General features: G+C 39.9%; 1 protein-coding gene across 7 annotated transcripts in view; it reads left to right on the top strand.

Annotated features, from left to right (window-relative positions):
• Positions 1 to 21,048, top strand: part of Ipcef1 (interaction protein for cytohesin exchange factors 1) — a 145,002-nt gene that overhangs the window by 74,382 nt on the left and 49,572 nt on the right. For 4 of the 7 annotated variants that reach the window (XM_078018856.1, XM_078018855.1, XM_078018857.1 and 1 more), the window contains 2 exons: positions 4,217 to 4,265; positions 4,878 to 5,047. In XM_078018856.1, coding sequence (XP_077874982.1) covers positions 4,217 to 4,265; positions 4,878 to 5,047 — 219 coding nt within the window. Of the gene's footprint in view, positions 1 to 4,216; positions 4,266 to 4,295; positions 4,521 to 4,877; positions 5,048 to 21,048 lie in introns of those variants that run through there. The other 3 variants (XM_005321385.5, XM_078018859.1, XM_040283463.2) reach the window with 2 other exon arrangements.

Below are 21,048 nucleotides of genomic sequence, written 5' to 3' on the forward strand. Positions count from 1 at the left end.
GACATATCATCTTTCATACATTTGATTCAATTGAGTTATGAACTCCCATTTTTATCCCAAATACAAATTGCAGAATCACATCAGTTACACATTCACAATTTTTACATAATGCCATATTAGTGACTGTTGTATTCTGCTGCCTTTCCTATCCCCTACTATCCCCCCTCCCCTCCCCTCCCATCTTCCCTCTCTACCTCATCTGCTGTTAATAACAAGCAAGTTTTAAGATGTATTATCACAAGTAAAATTTTACTAATCAAAAACTTTACTATTCCCTTTTAAAATGTGAATTTAATTTTCAAAGAAGGAGGAGAGGAATTTCAAAGAAGGGGAGATGTCAGGAGTTTATGGAGAACAGGAACTCTTTAGAGCTCAGGAATTCTTGTGGCTTGGTTGTTAAAGTACTGTTAGTTGAAATTGTCAATGATGTGTAGAACTGTAATACAGAAATTGGCAAATGTTATCAATCAGAGCTTCTGCAACCAGAAAGCCCATTTGCCAGTATATACTGTATAACTTTTGCTAATGACCTGAGTCACAATGACAAACCATCTTATTCTAAACTTTAACACACCATGGGATAAATAGTGCCTGCAAGATTTAACAACTAAACTAGTTTATAGATTAGAAGTCAATACTACCTGTAACTTGGGTGTTGACTCCATTATTTAATATCAAAGGAGAGTCCTTGATTTATTTCATTCTGATTGCTTAGTATATTTCTGTGTTTTTGAATGACTAGTGGCCAAATGGAGATTTTGAATCATTTCTTTAAAAAATAGAGCAAAAGTGTATTTCAATAAAAAGAAAATAAATATTTTTAAGGAGAGTTTCCCCCGAATTTTAGATCCAAGTTAGGGCAGATTTAGGTTTTTTTTTTTTTTTTTTTTTTTTTTTTTTTTTTTTTTAACGAATCTGTCTTCCATTTTACCTACAAACTGGAAAATAATAGTATGGGGAAAATATCTTATTAGGCTCTGAGTATTTATGGTGATAACAAATTATAATTCCCCTCTTGAGAAACTGTCTCAAAATTCAGAGTTTGTTGCTTACTTCTTTCACTTACTTAGTGAAGAAAACCACATTAAGATCTTGAGACTGACTAGTTAGTGGGTTCCACTTCCTGTTGTGAGGAGGAAAATTATCTTAGACTCAGTGAAGTTTTCAAAGATTGTTTTCATCCTCTCGTTTAACCAATTTAGGTTTCAAACTCACATAGATCAACTGAAACCAAAACCCCTATAAGGTGTTATTTCTATAATATGCACTCTGTCTCTGGCCAAGGGAAACCGTTAATAAAAATTGGCGTCAGTAGGTGTACTCTCTGAGCAGGGCTGACTCCCAGTGCCGCCTTCCTCTTTCAAAGAAGGCTGCCCAAGGTGCTTGCTTGGACTAAATGCCCACTCTGTCTGAGGCTGCATTACCCTGCTCGGGACTCTCACTTCTCACCCCAGCCCGGGCAAGAGAATAGACACCAAGGTCGGTCTTGGGCAAAACTGAGACAGAGCCCACACTTTGATTTGGGACCTAGGGTTTGATGGAGGGGGCTGGAGCACCCCGGGTCTCACCAGAGCCCATGAGGGATGGGTGGAGGAGACCCACTGGGGCCCAGTGAGGAGCCATGGAATGCATGTTGCTCCTGCCGACCTTTGCAGATGCTCTGACTGATCCCTAGGGACTGCCTCATTTACTCAGCTGGTTCCCTTTAAGGTGCTCTTTTTGTTTGAAATAATGTAATTTCACTTTATTCACCTGGGGCCCAAGCTCTCTAGGAATGACTGTGGATGACTCTCTTTTCTCCTGGTTCCTCTGGTTCTTAGTTGTTTTAATTGCTCCCTGGGGGCCTCCTGCATCCTGATTTTCCATCTGTTACCCACTATTTAAGTTCACATGTTCTAGTACTGACTCTCGGGCAAGTTTCACCTTCCCATACATTTTGGGCAAAAATATTTTGTCTATAGGCACTAATTGGGTTTTAGTAATAACCTCAGATAACTGGCATATTAAAAAAGGCTGGGGCTGGGGCTGGGGTTCAGTGGTAGAGCGCTTGCCTGGCCTGCGTGAAGAAGCACTGGGGTCGATCCTCAGCACCCCATAAAAATGAAATAATAAAACAAAGATATTGTACCCACCTATAACTAAAAGAGGGAGGATGATAGGGATTTTAGACCAAGAAGCAGACATTTGGGAGATACTTGTGAAATGGAGCTGAGACTTGGTGCTTTCCATGATAACCTGCTTAGACTTTAGTAACATGCTATGAATGTCACACGTCTGTCTTCGCTTAAAAGTTTTGGCAAAGAAATTAATCAATCATTCCTTTTGAAAAGGGAACATTCATAAAAGAAAGAGCAGTATTTCCCAGGACATATATTTCCCAGGAAATACGACTTAATTTGAACTTCATCATTGCTGAAGGAAACAAAGTGATACTAAAAAATCATGAGATTTTTGCTTATTAGACAGGAAGCATTTGTTTATATGTTAATGATAGAATATTTTATTGCACTTATTCATATAAAGTTATGTTTTTTTAGTTATCAGTGCATTTATACAACTCTTTTCAAATCTGTGTGCGAATTATGGGATTGGAATTCTTGTAAATATCTTGTTTTTACAAATAAGGAAGTAGATTCAGAGGGATTTTTCCCTGTGTGACACAAGCTACTCATTATGACAGCCATAATTGATTCTGGGCCTCTTGATTTAAAAATACTATCACATTTCCACTGTATATCATATATGCTTCAAAAATATAGTAGAATCATATACAAGAGCTATTAGAGCAATAGTTATGTAGAATACTAGAAGGTATATAGAATAATATAAAATGCCATGATTACCAACTTTAAGAACTATTTTTCAATTGTATGCTTTAGAATTTTTTGAATTCACAATTTGCACAAAGGCAAATTAATTAAGCTTGAATAAATTCAGCTTAGATATTGTAGAAGGAAAATGAAATTTCCTTAAGCAAAAATTCTCTATATTTGCACATGAATATAGACATACACCATTGAGAATTGTTTCTTTTGAGGTGCTTCCTAGTTTTGATGGTATTCTGATAATATATGGGTTGTTTAAAATGTGTTGTGAAAAAATATGTGTATTTCAAATATGTTGTCTTATATCTGATTTGAATATTGAAGAGTTAGCACAGAAGAGTAGTTGATAATGAATTTTTCCTCCATAAAACGTGAGAAATATTTAGAGCTAAAGACAGAATAAGAAATTTAAACTTGGCTTAAAATAAGAATTTCTTCATAAGGAGGTTTGAGAGTCATTGCACACCAAAAGACATATGAAATTTCTTTTATTATTGTCATTCTTCTGGTATGAGGTATTGAACCCAGGGATGGTTAATTGCTGAGCTACATCCCCAACCTCTCTTAAAATTTTGAGACAGGGCTTATTTCCCAGCCTGGCCTGGAACTTGCCATCCTGCTGTCTCAGTCTCCTGAGACACTGGGATTACAGGCCTGTGCTATGGTGCAGAGTTGAAATTTCTTTCTTTGGGGTATTTAATTCATATGGTTTAGGTGTAAGTAAAATTATGTGATAGTGGGACCATGAATTTAGACCAGCATGAACCTGTAATATTTTGAGTTGTCTTCCTTTTATAAATAATTTTTTCCTTTTTTTTGTGGGCATTGGGGATTGAACCCAGAGGTGCTCCCACTGAATTACATCCCCAGCCCTTTTTATTTTTTAATTTTGAGTCAACATCTCTATGAGTTGACCAGCCTGGCCTTGAACTTGTGATCCTCCTGTCTCAGCCTCCAAGTGGTTGGGATTACAGGTGTATGCCACTGTGCCCTGCTGTCTTCCAGGTATTTAAAATGATCATTTTTAGAAATGATGCAGAATATAGTTTTCCTCATGTCACAGAAAATTAAAAGGGGAAATATTGATGAGTTCTTAAAACTTCGGTGAGCACTGTGCTATCAGAACTGAAGTAGTAGTGAGAACTGCCTGTGGGTGGAAACAGGAAACATTAGTGATAAATGCCGGTTACATTTTTTTTTCGGGTTCAGCTCAATGTATATTGACTCTAATTAGCACATTTTGTGCCTCAGCTAGTGGCTCCCCTTTAGCTCTGCTCAGAGAGTTTTTTTTTAGAATCCACCCTGCTCATAAACACTGCCACCTCCTCCCTCCTTCTCTCTTTACAAATGTTACAACACAATCAGAAATTTCCTCTTTTCTTTCCTTCCAGCAGTTCCAGCAGGTTCCCTTGCGTCAGAAGCCGAGGAAGAAAACTCAAGGTAATTAGATCTCTTTTGTTTCTTTAATCTCTCGTGTGCATGAGTGTGGATTTTTCTCCCGAATGCCTTGTTTGGGATCAGATTTTTGTCTGTCTGAACGTTAATATCAGGAGGTGGATGACAGATTCATTTTTGGTGATGTTCGGATCGATCTTAAGAAATGACGACATGCTGTTCACTTGGATTAATCCCTCGTGGTATGTCAACAGAGCTCAGAAAAACTGGCACCGGGTCGGGAAGTGGCTGTGTCGCTAGGTGAGGTTTAACCCTTCCACATCTATTGCATAACTACTGCTATCATTGTTCAAAGGAGCTGTGACGGCAACGGTCTCCCTGCCAGCCTCGAGATGTTCAATTTTCAACTTATTCTTGGTGAATAGTATTCTTAGAGCACTACTTGCCTATTAGTCTCACGGCGTCTTTGCCCCATGTCTTCTGCCTTCTGGGCATCGGATGAGTGTTTAAAAATAAAACAAATGATTTTTCTTTGCATTTATTTTGCATAAATCTTGGTTAAAAAAAATCCAACTTCTAGGAGGTATACCACGAAAAGTTGATTTAAGGTCTCACATAAATCGGGGGAAGACTTACCTGTCGGTGCAATTGTTGCAGGTTTTTTCACCATGAGTCGGAGGAGGATATCCTGTAAAGATCTGGGACACGCTGACTGCCAAGGGTGGCTGTATAAGAAAAAGGAAAAGGGGACTTTCCTAAGCAACAAATGGAAAAAGTTCTGGGTGGTGCTGAAGGGGTCCTCGCTGTACTGGTACAGCAGTCAAATGGTGAGTCCTCTGTCCTCCGTCCCCAGCCTTTTTACCGACGGGTGGATTAAAGATTTTGATTTCTGGGATTGGGAACATAGCAAATAAGTTACAGAAATCCTTTGTGATGCAGTGAAAAATGTAGGTGATCTTGTTGTGTTTTACAAAGGAGAAAACCATTCTGCTTGACCACTTCTTGGTTGGGGAGGAAGGAAAGAGGGGATCCCAGTTTATATCCTTGCCGAAGGAGGCTTTTGGGTTCTGTTAATGTTAGTGTTCCATGAGAGATATGGGTATTTTCAGGATTTACATGCCCATGTAAATCACTTTATATGGGAACTTGACATGGCTGAGGTCTCTACTGAAAAAGAGTTCAGCATTTCCCTCTATCAAGGGTATGAACTGATTGGGAGCAGAGAAGCTATTTCTATTTAGTTTCCCCTCCCATCCCTCTGACCTTTGCTATCCATTGGTTTGGAACTGCTGCCCTCCGTGCCAGTGTTGTGTTGGCGACTGGAGTCTCCTGTTCTGTGACAGCATTAAACCACTCATGTGTGGACAATGCCGGATAAGATAGTCACCTAATTTATCCTTTAATAGGCAGACACAGTTGTGGTCGGCTTCACAGGCTGGTTTTCTGCTGCTGCAAGGAGAAGGAAAGAAAGTTCTTGTTAGGGGTGTGCTCATCTTTCATGGCTGGAAACATTTAGAGATGCTGATGTTGCACATATCGAATCAGTAGACTCTTCCAGGTAGGACCTCTCTCCACTGACCCTGGTGAAGTCCATTGCTGATCTCGAGGGAGCTCGGTCTCTTTGTAAACATGAGAATGGATGCCATTAAGAGAAAAGTACTCAATCTATTTTCCATAAGTCAGAAAAATTCTATTTATGTGTTGCCATTCTTTTAAAATGTACAAGCCCATCTCTCTGAACCATAGCGTCATGGAGCATGTAACTTAACAAATGGGAAACAGGTGCCTGCATATTGTTTGTGGGCCAGCTTTTTAGTTGATAAATTTACCTTCATTGGCCACTAGTCAAAATACATTTGCATAATCAAGAAAGAAACAAAAATAAAAATTAAAAAAAAAACTAGCCAAAAATTTGAATTACTCAGAAAATTGGGCACCTTCAAGGAATTGGTTAAATTGGACTCAGATTCAACATCAGTGTCCTGGAGTAAGCACACTTTGCCGGGCTTCTTTCTGCACCCCTCTTTCCAGGATGATTTCTTTGATTTTACTCCATGCACAGCATGGTACAAAGCTCATCATCAAATCCTACAAAAATCCACTTCTTTAAGCATTTGATGAATTATCAGAGATTTAGGGGGTTACCAGAGACAGCCTCTGGTAGCGTGTACAGCCTTCTACGCTCTCCTTTCTCTTCCCTGTCTCCTTCTTCCCTTTGGGACCCATCTTGTCTAGCATGGAATAGTTTTAGCTTTTCTTCTTCAAGAAAAGCTGGGGCTGAGGTCTTGTCTCCTATCCTGAGGGGGGTTTCCTTCACAAATACAGCTTCCTTCACGGGAATTAAGGGTAACATAAGTTTTTTTTCTTGTTTCTTACTCTTTTAGGCTCTTGCTCTTGGGTGGTTGTGGCAAGTGGTGGTCATCTGCATCTTTCCTAAGATGAGAGGACTTCCTGATTAACCTTTTAACAGCTCTGGGGAACTTCCAGAGATTGTTGGATAAATGGGGTACTGATGCTGCACAGTGCATCTATGGGAAGCAATGAAGCTTCGTTGGAACCGTAAATTCATCTTCTCAGATTATTCAGCAAATATGTTCTGGATCTATCGCTGTCTTCATAGACTTTAAAGAAAGTCCCTCTGAACCCCATGTTTAGAGATTTGGCTCATTTTGGCTTATGCTTTCCTTAGAGGAGCAATGGGTTACCCCCAGGCAGCAAGCCTTTCATATTGTAGGCATCAGAATGTCAGTCTTCCTCAGGGGGCAGCAGCGTTGGCTGAGACTGGACTAAAGAGAGGGGAAGGTCAGAGCTGCAGACCCATGTGGGCACCTGTCCTGATTTGTTTTTGTGCAAATGCCAAAAGCAATACTCAGGTTGCCAATCATGTCCTCAAATAGAGTTAGATTAGCAACATCATGTTGAGAACAAGCTTGACAATAGGTGGCCAGGAAGGTAGCAGATTATTATGGTCTACAACAGAAGGACCCTTCCATAGGAGAATTACCCTCCCTTTCTGTCTCTCTCTCTCTCTCTCTCACACACACACACACACACACATACTCCCTGACATCTTAATTATATATGTGTTCTGGGAAACCCTCAATGAATACTTAATTAGCAGTCATATTATGAATATCAGCTGTGAAATAAGAGTCGAGCACATGCCTCCAAGCCAAGACATTTATTTACTTTCTCCACTTGAAGAACTCGGGTTCAACAGAGTTGCTCCTAAAACACCTAAATGGAGAGCGAGCTCTTCTCCTGTTTTCCATATTTTCATTCTTGGGGGAGGGCCAGCCCTGTGGGGTGTGGCTTCTTGACCTCATGGTAAGAGCCACCTCTTAACAGGATGTCTGCTACATGCCGAGGGAGAGTCTAGGAACCTTTATATTTGCTTTTATTTGGTCATTAGAAATACCCCCACAGGCAGTAACTAGTCCACATTTTTGAAAGTTGGGAACATTGAGACTCAGAGCAGTTGTTTAAATTGCCCTAAGTTGAATGAGTAGTCAGTGGAAGAAAACAGCATCACATGCAGGCCCCTTGATTCCTAATCCGTGATCCTCATGCCCTGCCAACCTGGCTGCATCTGGGGACCAGGACAGAGGACATGATTAGGAGCACCTGTTCCTGCCTTCAGTGGGGTTCTGGAAGAACAGGGCTAGAAGTGAAATCTAGGCCAGTTCTCCTGTGAAGTGACGGTTGATCCTACTGGATCCCTTTGCTTGTCCCTGTTGGTCCCTACATTGCCTGATGAGACCACACTATCCCCTCCCTTCCCAGGGGTTTTTGGTGCTATTGTTACCCAGTGACCAAGGCAGAGCGTCCCTTCTTCTCCCCACACTGTGCTGCTTCCAATTGCACCAGCCAGACTTCCCTGAGAAAGGTCACCTGGCATATTTTGCCTCAAGTTCCATGTGCTTAGATTGTGATACGGCACACAGACTGCATGCCAAGTCTCGCAAAGCCATATGTACGTTTAACAGCCATGAAAACCCCAGCTGCTTAAAATCCCGGAATTAAAACCCAGACTCTGGTCTCCCCTTGCCCTTAAGATAGAGTGCAACTTCACTTCCTGTGAAGCAAAGGGATTCTCTTCAGCGGGTCCCTGTCTTCCTTCCCCACACCTCCCACCGACCCCAGGCTTCCAGACAGGACTTCCGATCCCTCTCTCCTGGGCACCAGCTCCCACTGAGACTCCGCACACGCTTTTTCTGTGCTCAGAAAAATCAGGTCTCCATGTCCTGAAATCTTTCTTCAGCCCAATTCCATCAAGCTGATTCCTCCTCATTAGTTAAATTTTAGCTTAAAAAGCGCTCCTTCTACATGGACTCACCTAATCTTCTGACCTGAATTCTGTCTGCCTCTGTCTGCTTCCTGAGCGTCTCTATGATTTTTGTAATCACGCTCATCCTGGCTGTTTTCCATAATTGATAATAATCTATGTAGGGCAACTATGGATACATCCTCAGCACCTTGCTCAGTATCTTGCATTTAATAGGCACTTGGCTAGAATTGGTTGATTTCATGCGTGAGAATCGGGAATCATCAGCCTGTGCATTGCTCATGGGAATTGTGAGAAATGGGACCCCACAAACAAGAGCTGCTTTTGAAAGCAAATAATTTTCTAAGAAAGGGATTTCCAATTCTGTTCTTAAAAACAGATAGAGGGAAAGGTTCAATTTGGGGTTTTCTAGAAAGGCCCCAGGCTTCCCAATAGGTCCCACACAGCTGTTCCTGTTTTACCCACACTTATTAGGAGTTTCGAGAGGTAGAGGGAAGGGGGATGGGCATCCCCATGTGATGTGATGGAGAATAAAGGAATGAAAATGTAAAGGACCTGTGCCAACCTGCTGTGTTAGGCATCATATTGAATTCTCATAATAACTGAGCAAGGTAGGTTTTTATTATTTCCATTTTTTAAAGGAGTTTACTGAAGTCCAGGAGAAAGGAGGAACTTGCTCAAAGCCTTATAAGAGCTAAACGGCAGAGCTGGTATTAACACCAAGATCCTGCATCACCAAAGCCAGACTGCATGGCTTCCTCACTGAGACGTGACCCAGGGCCAGTAAATGAGGGTCTTTGCACACAGGGTAGGAACGTGGATATTATCCAGCAGGCAGTAGGGAGCCATTGCATATTCCAGAGCTGGAAGTGAAATTGGCACATGAAAAATACAATGTAGCAGCCAGGCTTTGGGAATGAGGGGACTTTGAGGAAGCCAGTTAGGAGAAGATGAAGATGAAGATGCAGGCATTCAGACACAAGCTTCTAGACTGGAGTGTCCATCGTGAAAATTTGGGACACAGTTTGCTAATAAGAAAGAGCAACATATGGAGAGTACTTGGACATAGGACAAAAAAATTGAGGCTAAAGTGAGACCAAATGATTGCCAAGTTTTGGAGCCCAGGGAGGCTGGGAAAATCATATGAAGATTGAGGAAGGAAGAGTTTGGGGCTAAAATACAGAATTTCATTTTAATTCATTTGTCTTGTTTATTTGGTTTATTTCCATTTTGTCCATTATTTATTTGTATAAAATTACTAGACACCTGCATTTTATAATAAAGTAACTATTTATTGATGTCATTTGGGAGCCCGGGAGCCCCTGGGCACATCACCTGACCATTTCATGAACGTTTGTGGGAACCCCATGAGGTTTGTGGGTGCGTAGCTGGTTTAGTGCACAGTATGCAGGCTTTTCAGTTCTTTGAGAATCCAATCTGCCTGTGCAGATGTGATTGTTTCTTCTTGTCTGGATGGCTCCGTGTGTCTATGGAGTCAAGTGACTGCGTCTGTGTCACCAGCTGCACATGCAGAAGATCTTAGATTTGGAAAGTGTTTTCCTTGGAACCAAGTTTATGAGAATCTTTATAGCAGAGCTCTTATCCATTTTTAGATTGGGCAGAATTTACCCTTGTTGAAAAATGTTATTTGAAAACCAGAATCTCTCTATTCATGAGATGACTATCCTGAAAATTTCAGTATACAGTGCCTTTCTTTGAACTGAAGGGGGTGGGGGGAAAGAATGGTTTCATTCTCCCTGAGAAAGAGGCTTTTAGTCTTCTGTGCCTTTTATCCATAATCATGTATTAGCATACATTTTGGAAACATGTCTGAGTAAATTTGCCATAGGTTAGAACAAAATTTTTAATTTTTCTTCTTTTATTGACTACAGTGTAAACATCTGAAAACATATTTTTGTGTGATTTGCACTGTATTTGAAGACTAGAGGTTATACATATACAGTAGGCGGCAGAATTTTTAAAGAGAATTGCTTACTACTTTATTTAACTATCAATTAGTTATATAAATTATCTAATCAAAGTATTATCGAGCCCCTGACATGTCCCTTGACATGTTTCTATCAAAAGGAGAATAATAGGCTTCTAATTCATCTGAACTCTATATTCATTGCCTTGGCCAATCACCAGTTTCTGAGTGTATCTTTAAAAATTCCAGTGTTTGAAAATGTTCAGTGAAAATAATTCAAACCAATTACATGAAATTAGCGAACTGTCCGCCAGCCTAGAATTCATGTTAGAAAGGAAGATGAGAAGCAGAAACATTGACAGGCTAGATGGGATGCGCCAGTAGCAGCGAGTGACCAGTTGACCTCAAAATGATGATTCATGGATCAAGACTTATTTATTTGTCTCTATGTAGAATTTAAAATAAAATTGCCTTCCATTCTAAAATCCTTTAAAAGAGCAAACAGGAAGTGAATACACGCACAGCTCACTAACCTAAATCTGAAGTGATACGTATTAAATTTATGTATGTATAAATGTATAAATACTAATGTGTATATAAAAATGTCAATGTTTACAAATATTCATATACATAATATATTGACACAGACGTATAAATACATGTACGTACACATTTGTATAATTTCTTTGCTCTTTTAAGTAAGAAAGCAGGAAGGTGGATTTTGCCAGCATGTATAAGGTTGTCCGTTGTGCAGATTCGAGCTCTGCACTTTTTCTCTTGAAGTTGGGAATCGCTAGGTCACTGGTATAACTCTATGTATTCATTTTCTTATAAGTAAACTTTGACCTAGAACTCTCTCTTTATATAATTCAGAACTGCTTTGAGAAGATCAAATGGAGACAAAGGCAATATAAAAACATCAAAGGAATGCATACAAAGAGAAGCACTTTTATGTTGGCTTTAGAAGAAATAGGCTTGCATAAGTATTGTGATTTCAGGATGCAGAGTAGTGCTAAGGAATTCGGGACAGTAGAAATGGTTTCTCTTGGTGACTGTGGCCTATCCTGTGCTGGGGATAATAAAAATAGGCTTACTACCCCGTGCAAAGGGTGACTGTAAGCCATAATTCAGGGAGGCGACTGGAAGGCATGGGGTATTCTTCAACACAGTGCTTCCTTTGCTGGGGAAGAGGGCAGATAATACATGAGTTATTTTTTTGGTGGTATTTCAGGAGTTAGCCCATTTCCCAAGCATGGAGTGAGGAGTGACCCATGAGATGAGCTGAACTTTTGGTCTGATTTGAGGATTTCCCTGAGAAATCTCTATCTGAAGACTTACCACCCCCAATGAAGCCAATGCTTTCAAGGGCCAGGGCAGACGCTTCTATGGACTAGATAGCTGAGAAACTCACTGTCATCCCACTGCCGAGTTCCATCTTCCAGAGAACATGCTTCAACAATATTTGCAAAGGAAGCTATGCAGTGGAAACTTCAAAAAACTAACGGAATGTTTTTAAGGGTGCAGAATTTAGGGGAACATTTTAGAAATAGTGTCTTCAAAAAAGACACAAGGAAATGGCAAGCTGTATCTGTTGGAAGCTACCCCTGGGCTCAGCACCAGGACAGGTTTTAACCTGACCCTACAGCCAGATGTGTCCTCATCTGCCAAACAGAAGCGTAAGGAGGTGCTGCCACCTGGGAAAGGGTCAGTGCTCACCAAGGGCACGTGAGCCGCTGACACTCTTCCACTGTGAATCTCACAAAACGTCCTGTGCCAGATACGCTCCCATCCTTTTCTGACACCAAGGACTTTAGGGTAGTAGGTGCAGTTTTTAAAAAGTTTCTTGTTTCAAAATCATGGATGAAATACACACACTATGAAGTTTATCATACCCGCCATCCTTTTTTAATTTAATTTTTTAATTAATTTTTTTTCAAATTTATATATGACAGTGGAATGCATCACAATTCTTATTATACATATAGAGCACAGTTTTTCATATCTCTGGTTGTATACAAAGTATATTCACACCAATTAGTGTCTTCATACATGTACTTTGGATAATGATGACCATCACATTCCACTATCATTTCTAACCTCATGGCCCCTCCTTCCCCTCCCACCCCTCTGCCCTATCTAGAGTTCATCTATTCCTCCTATGCTCATCCTTTCTACCCCACTATGAATCCGCCCACTTATATTAGAGAAAACGTTTGGCATTTGTTTTTTTGGTATTGGCTAACTTCACTTAGCATTATCTTCTCTAACTCTATCCATTTACCTGCACATGCCATGATTTTATTCTCTTTTATTGCTGAGTAAAATTCCATTATGTATAAATGCCATTCATCACCTGAAGGGCATCTAGGTTGGTTCCTAGTTTAGCTATTGTGAATTATGCTGCTATAAACATTGATGTGGCTGTGTCCCTGTAGTATGCTGTTTTTAAGTCCTTTGAGTAAGACTGAGGAGTGGGATAGCTGGGTTGAATGGTGATTCCATTCCCAATTTTCCAAGGAATCTCCATACTGCTTTCCATATTGGCCGGACCAGTTTGCAGTCCCACCAGTATTGTATGAGGGTGTGTGTACCTTTTCCCCCCACATCCTCACCAACACTTACTGTTGTTTGTCTTCATAACAGCTGCCATTCTGACTGGAGTGAGATGAAATCTTAGAGTAGTTTTGATTTGCATCCTTTCTCTAATTGCTAGAGATGATGAACATTGTTTCATATATTTGCTGATTAGTTGAATATCCTCTTCTGGGAAGTGTCTCTTCGGGTCCTTGGCCCATCTATTGATTGGGTTGTTTTTTGGTGTTTAGCTTTTTGAGTTCTTTATATTCCCTGGAGACTAGTGCTCTATCTGATGTGTGAGGGGTAAAGATTTGCTCCCAAGATGTAGATTCTCTGTTTACCTCACAGATTGTTTCTTTTGCTGAGAAGAAACTTTTTTAGTTTGAGTTCATCCCATTTACTGATTCCTTGGTTTTAATTCTTACACTATAAGAGTCTTATTAAGGAAGTTGCGGCCTAATCCCCCATGATGGGGCCTAATCCCCCATGTTTGGAGGGCCTACTTTTTCTTCTATTAGACACAGGGTTTAGTTCCTAAGTCCTTGATCCACTTTGAGTTGAGTTTGTGCATGGTAAGTGATAGGGGTTTAATTTCATTTTGTTGCATATGGATTTCCTGTTTTACCAGCACCATTTGATAAAGAGGCTATCTTTATGTTTATGTTTTTGGCGCCTTTGTCTAATATAAGAAAATCGTAATTTTGTGGGTTAGTCTCTGTGTCCTCTGTCATGTTCACCTTTCTTAAGGGTACAGTTGAGTGACATTGAGCATGTTTATGTAGCTGTGCAACCATTTCCAGGCACCCATCTCTAGAACTCTTCATTTTGCAAAGCTGAAACTCTGTACCTATTAAACAGCGACTCCCCATTCCTTCCCCTCCCCTTTCCTTTCAACTGCATTTCTGCTTTCTGTCTCTAGGAATTGATTGCTCCAGGTCCCTCACGTCAATATGATCATATAGCATTTGTCATTCTGTGACTGGCTTATTTCACCTAGTGGAGTGTCCTCAAGGTTCATCCACTTTGTAGCCTGTGTCAGAATTTCCTTTTTTTGGAAGGCTGAATGCTATCCCATGGTAGCTTATTGCACATTTTGTTTATCCACACGTATCAGTTGCTTTCTTTCCCCTTTGATTTTTGTCAATAGTGCCTCTGTGAAGATGGACAGACAGACATTTCTCTGAGACTCTGCTTTCAGTTCTTTTGGGTATATACTCAGAAGTGAAATTGCAGGATCACATGGTGATTCTGCTTTTAGTTTTTTTTAAGGAACTGCCAGACTGTTTTCCACAGTAGCTGCTCTACATTTCACCAACAGTGCCAGGAGCTCCAGTTTCTCCACGTCCTCACCAGCACCTACTTATTTACTTTTGATAATAGCCATCCTAATGAGTGCAAGGTGATATCTCACTGCAGTTTGGATGGCATTTCCTTCATGATGAGTGCCATGAACATCTTTCCCAAGTGCTAATTGGCCATTTGTATATCTTCTTTGGAGAAATACCTTTTCCCCATCTTTGAATTGGATTTGAGGTTGAGTAGATGATTTTTTTTCCCTTTAGACTTATTTTATTAAATCCTAAATATACAACAGCTTTATAACTCTGCACATGCACTAAAAATTTTTTAAAGGAAAAATGTTATGTCTTATTACATAAGACATGATCCTGGCTAATAGCTTTTCAAAACTTTGAGAAAAACCTTGAAAAAGATGTCACATGTCACTTGAAACTGACAAATTTAGCGTTATCAAAGAAGGAGTGCTTCTACACTGTTACAAAGATCACTAGAAAGAGACAACAATTAAAAAGCTAAGACACTGTTTCAAAAGCATTTTTTTTCACAATCTTTCATCCACAGTAAGGTAATATTATTTAATAATACAATCCATTCACAAAATGGCTCTCTGTATCTGCTTTGGTGTCTTCTGGCATATCACTGCCTGTTTATGTGTAACTGAGATAACAGTTCCCTTAATATTGTTATTTCAATGATTCTGAAGCTATTCTGTTACCTCTGGGCTCTCATCCTCTCTTATTTATACAGTGAAACCAATGGCAAGTAGGATGAAGCTCAGTAGCTGCTCCTTCCACCATAACCTCCACTTCCCCCACTGCCTCCTGCACCATAATTTTCTCCACCATATGGTCCCCCCATGTTCCTGCTATCACCAAAGTTTCCACTCTTCATTGGACCACAATTAGAAGGTTGCTGGTTATAATTCCCAAATCAGCATAATTTCCACTTCCATAATGTCCTCCTCCATTGTTGTCCAGACCACCCTGGTTGCCATATCCAGGTCCCCCTCCACCATATCCTCCTCTTCCTCTTCCATAACCAGGGCCACCTGCAACATTGCCACCTCCAGGTGACTACGAAGAAGCTATTTGTTGGTGGAATTAAAGAAGATGCTGAGGAATACCACCTTAGAGATTAATTTGAAGGATATGGAAAAATTGATACCATTGAGATATAATTATTGATAAGCAGTCTGTAAAGAAAAGAAACTTTGGCTTTGTTACATTTAATGACCATGATCCTGTGGATAAAATTGTATTTCAAATGATCACAATGCAGAAGTAAGAAAGTCTTTGTCTAGAGAAGAAATGCAAAAAGTCCAAAGCTCTAGGAATGAAAAAGGAGGCAACTGTTATTTTGGGGATTCCCCCTGTGGTGGTGGTGGAAATTTTTTGCACCAGAACCAGAAAGTAACTATGGAAGAGGATTTGATGGATATGGAAGTGGGCATGGATTTGGAGATGGATTTGTGAACTTTGCTAAAGCATCTTGAAGAGATCTGAATGTTCCTGAAGAATTTGAAGATTAATATACTTTGTGTGAAGGCAAGATGTGTATATCCTCATTATGATTTTAAAAAGAATTAACTCTAGTTTTTATTCCTCATTGATCTCTAATATTGAAAGGGAAGATACAAATTTTAAAGTTTCTTAAACGGTGTTTCTTTATTCATTCTTCCTGATCTTGTTCTAATTGTGGATGGTAGATGTGATTTATTAGGTGGATATATAATTTATTCTATAATAGTGAGATTTAAGCAAATGTCTTTGAATTCACTTGACACTTGCTCTTTTTATGTATTACCTCTACTTTTTGTTTCTCTCTTTTCTTTACTTTTTGACTCTTGAAGAGACCAGCCTATGGAGGTGAAGATGTTCACATTTCTGGGGTTAATAGTTTCTAAGAGTGTAGGTGGTAGCAGAAGCTCAGAGGGGTAGCATGTGTGCTATGCTGAGCACTTCACACTATGGAGAACACTCACACACAGTTCTTTTAAACTGTGAAATGTCCATCTTAATTGATTTTGAAAATGACATTTCTAGAAGTAATGACTACCTTCGAATTTCTGACTACCTGGAAGTAACACAATTTCAGTTATGATTCTATAGGGAGAGAATTGAAGAAGCTAAGTGAGTCAGGAGAGCTGAATTGCCAATCACTGAAGAACATGCCAGCTCCGTCTTGGTCACCACTTATCAGCACCTAATGTGATAACGAGGGAGTCATGTCCTTGTTTTAGGAGGAGATATTACAGAGGGGTCATAACAGAGAGCAGGTGTGTTATTTATTCTGCTGTGGGGTTGGCTTCCTGGTTTAGATTTCCCAGAAGCAGACCCTGAAGAGGATTTGGGTGCATGTGGTTGATTTGGGAAGACACCTTGACAATACAGTCATCCTGTGGGATATGCAGAAGACCTTTCCAGGATGCCCTGGAACTCTACCATCCTTGAATCTTCAAGCCCTCATATATAACAGTGTAGTATTTGCTTACACATCCTCCCCTATGTCATGTCTAGATCACTGATAACAAAATAATGTAAATGCTGTGTAAATAGTGTTTGTACTGTATTGTTGAGGGAATAATGAAAAGGAAAAATTTGCTCATGTTTAGTACAGATACCATTTTTTTTTCCTGAATGTTTTTGATCCATGGTTGGTTCATGGTGGTATATGGAACCCACAAATCTGTCAGGCTGACTGTATCTGCAGGAAAAAAAGACAGTCAAGAGGGTGGGAAGGAAACTAGTAGGTTCTGACGGTGCTTGATGCTTACTCATGTTGGGAACTCGGACAGCTTGTGAGGGGCAGGGAGCTGGGGAATTTATACCCCAGGTCCCATCAGTCATTAGTGGAGAGCTCACCCTGAGCACCTCTGCATGGGGGAAGGTGGGACGTGAGGACCAGGGGACCTGATTGGATCCCCAGCAGCACCTGCATGCTTCAGAGCCCTTTCCCTCTCTCCCTTGCTGGAGTCTGCACATCCTCAGGACTGTCATGATTGTCATCAGCAGCAATTTGGGTCCATTTTTATAATTAATACCCAGTCTTTGGGATCTATAGGAAATTGGACCTTTCTGTTTATTAGCCAAAAACATTTATCAAATGTTTTCTATGGAGAATATCTATGTTTATGCATTTGTAAAAGGAAAGTCTCTGAGGATCAAAATTACGTTCATTGTGTCTTGTTAGATAAACTCCAATGCAATAGTGTTGTATTAAAAATATGTCCCGAGTCATGTGTGAGGAATTTAGCAAGCTTGCAAGCATTGTTATTCTCCAAAGAATTTGAATTTTTTCCAACCGTTAATCTGATGCAAAGATGACAAAGGAGAGCTGAGTTGCAGACGCAGTTCTGCACAGGAAGAGCTGTTTAGTGACAATGGACTGAGTCAGGAGGCTTATTTAACGTCACCTTTCTTTTTCTGAATTGTTCCTTCTCTTTTGTTTTCTTTTTCTTCCTCTTATTTCCTATGGATTAATGATAACAAACTCTTCTTTTTTTTAATAGCTTTAACAGATTTACGGTATTAAACACATTCATGTTTTTCAATTTAGCTTTGAGAAGCTATTTATATATGTTTTTTCACTGTGCGGACACTCAGAGAGGTGAAGTGTTCTGCCTGAGATCACACAGTAAGTGACTGGCATTGAGATATGCTGACTCCAAAGTCATGGTTCTATTTCCTGTGCCAAGCATTGATCACAGATTCTTTTATCCTCTTATCACAGCTCTCGGTTGAGACTGAAGAATTTCTTTAGTCTCATGTGTAGAATTAGTTAGTTACTGGGGCCTGGTCTGAGTTCTATAATTTTATTAATATGCACTTTTCCCATCTGATTACTATGTTGGTTTGGTGCTCTAGGTTAAAAACCCATCCGTTCCATGATTTCCCACACTCGGAATAGGATTAGTGTTTCTCCAAAGGCTGTGCTTAGAACCTCTCTGGTTTATGTTGAATGCTCAATTAAGGCTAACTCTTATTTGATGTTACTCAGAATTATTTTACTTCTTAGAAGAATTTCCAGGTGTTACCAATGCCAGGCCTACTTCTACTATCTAGAAAAAAAAAAGTCCTTTTTCCCCCTTGCTTCCCATGTAGTGCTGGTGACAGCCTAGCCCTAAGCAGCACAGCTCTCTGCAGGCAGAGTGACGCTAGGTGAAGGGAGATCCACTTGCTGTTCTGATCCTTGTCCTTCCTTTTCTGAAAGGAAGAGGGAGATGACTGGCTTATGAGAACCAAGCACTGCGATGGACTTTGCTGTAGGAGAGAAGGAGGAAGGCTCTGGAGGCTGTGCAGAGAAAAAACGACCCAAACTACCCTAAACGTGATGAGAGCCTTGTCCTCCCTGGAAGTTCTTAGACAATATCCCACTAACTGTGAATGATCAAAATTCTGTGCTCTCAGGTCTCTTGGAATCATTCTTATTCGTAGGGGGCGGGACACCATGTTTACATTCTGTTAATTTCTGTTTTCAATTTGGGGAATTGCTTCTTTTTCCTGATTTTTTTTTTTTAATCAACCATTTACCCAATTCCAAATTCAAGGCTGTCTAACAAGTTTCAGCCACATAAGTCTTGCTTTTGTCTCTGTTCCTCTACCTTTTTCCTCCCTTTCTTCCTATTTGTTCTGGGCTTATGTTTTTCATTGTTGGCTTTTGTAAACACAGACACGTGTGCACGTCAAATGACGCACTGTTCTCTTCTTCCATAAAATATTCACCCACTTGCCTCTCCTCCTCCTGTGTCCTAGAGAGCCTCTTTCTGTATATGGTATTTTTCCTGGTTATGCCTTAAGTGTGGATTCCACAGCAGTGTGCACTCATCTCCATCTTTTGTAAATATAAATGAAGCTTCAGTGCTCGAGGAGGCGTTACACATATTCTCAAGGACACGCTGAGGACAGGTCTTGGAAGTGGATTTCTGGGCCAAGGGTGAAGTTTCGCTGTTACTGCTGGTTTCCTTCTAATGTGGCTTCCTTGTGCACTGCCACCAACACTGCACAGAGATGTCTGTCCCCCTGCGGAGCTGGGACCTCTCTTATCTCTTCTTAAGTCTTAGTTTCCTTTAGCTCATGTTTTAGAAAACATGGTTCAGGTTTCTCTTGTGGTCACAAGTCTGTGTGTACCACGAGAATTTAGTGACAACCGTTCCAAGGCAGGGGTGGGAATGGGCAGCTCTGCTTGGCGTGTGGACTTGTTTCCATTGAGGAGGGCGAAGCCGGGCAGAACTGAGAGAACACAGGGTCTATTGGAGAAAAGGACTTCTGCAGTTTCTCCCGATTCTGATATTCATTGGGGAACTTCAATGGATTTAAAATGATGCCAAGAATTTTGAATCACTTATAAACACACAAGATTTTTACAAAAAAAAAAAAAAAAACAACCTTATTTTATTTTCTTGGGCTAATTTTTCCTCAAAATTTAGAATCCTTTTTTTAGGCCTAAATTTTATATAACTACAAAATTTACAGGGGAAACACTGCAGTGAATATAGATTCCTAAGGTACCTCCTGATTTCAGAATTCTCAATTGTAGGAAAATTAGGTTTCTTAGAATCAAGAAGATAGGGTTCCATTGAAATTAGAAAGATGACAATACTTTTGATTTTTAGCCATGGAGCCCCTAGTAAATGTCCTATGTGACAATTCCTTTTTTTTTTTTTTTTTGAATTCTGGTTTGATCGTCTTTGACTTGTGAGTTTTCTGGGGTACGGATCACGTGTTTCTCTCTATTAGCCTGACTCCCTTTCTGACTTACGTAGATGCTCAAGAAGTAATCTGCCTGTCTTGCAAGGTACTTGTGGTTTGTAAAAGTCAATGTTTATCATAGCAATGGACATAAATATTAAAATCTAATGTCCTATTTTAGCTACTTTCTAAAATGCTTTATTTTCAGAGCATTTTAGGATTATAGTAAAATTGGGCAGAAGATTGAGAAATTCCCTATTTCCTCCCTGCCTCTACGTAGGCATAAGCCCCATATTCACTATCCCCACCAGAATGCTGCGTTTGTTACAATTGACAACCTACCTTGACCTGTCATTATCACCCAGAATGTATAGTGACATTGGGTTCACGCTTGGTGAACACTGTGGGTGTGACAAATATATAATGACATGTATCCACCATTATAAAAATACAAAGTATTTCACTGCTGTAGAAAGTCTCTGTACTCTGCTATTTAAATATTAAAATTTGATGTCCCATTTTAGTTAATTTAAAAAAATGTCTGAAGTGTGACAAATTTCGTATGAAATATTTATGTCTCAAATTCCTGTAGCCCAAACTTGAAACCTAGTTAAGCTAAAACTATTAAATATCAGGAATATTGACTCACTGGTGTGTGAAAGTTCAAACCAATCATATTCAGCAAGAAGAGGGCAAAGACATCTTATTTTGCCTTTTTCCAAGTATCACTGACAGCCCAGAAAGAGGGATCTTATTCACTTGTTTTTATTTTCCCAAATTTTCTTGCATTTCAGGTTTTTTAAAAAACAGCTTCCTTGAGGTATGTTTTATGTGTCATAAAAATCTACTCTATTTAAATTTATAGTGTGATCGTTTTGGCAATTTTACTGAATGATGAAATCATTATAATAAAATCAATTTTAGCTCATTTTCGTCATACCCGTAAGATCCCTCATGCCCATTTCAGTTAATCCCGTTTTCCACCCAGGAACTTGTTCTCCTGATTTCTGTCTTTATAGATTTCATGCACATGGACTCATAGGGTACCGTGTG

This window comes from Ictidomys tridecemlineatus, chromosome 8 (assembly GCF_052094955.1).
Source record: "Ictidomys tridecemlineatus isolate mIctTri1 chromosome 8, mIctTri1.hap1, whole genome shotgun sequence".
Lineage (NCBI taxonomy): Eukaryota > Metazoa > Chordata > Mammalia > Rodentia > Sciuridae > Ictidomys > Ictidomys tridecemlineatus.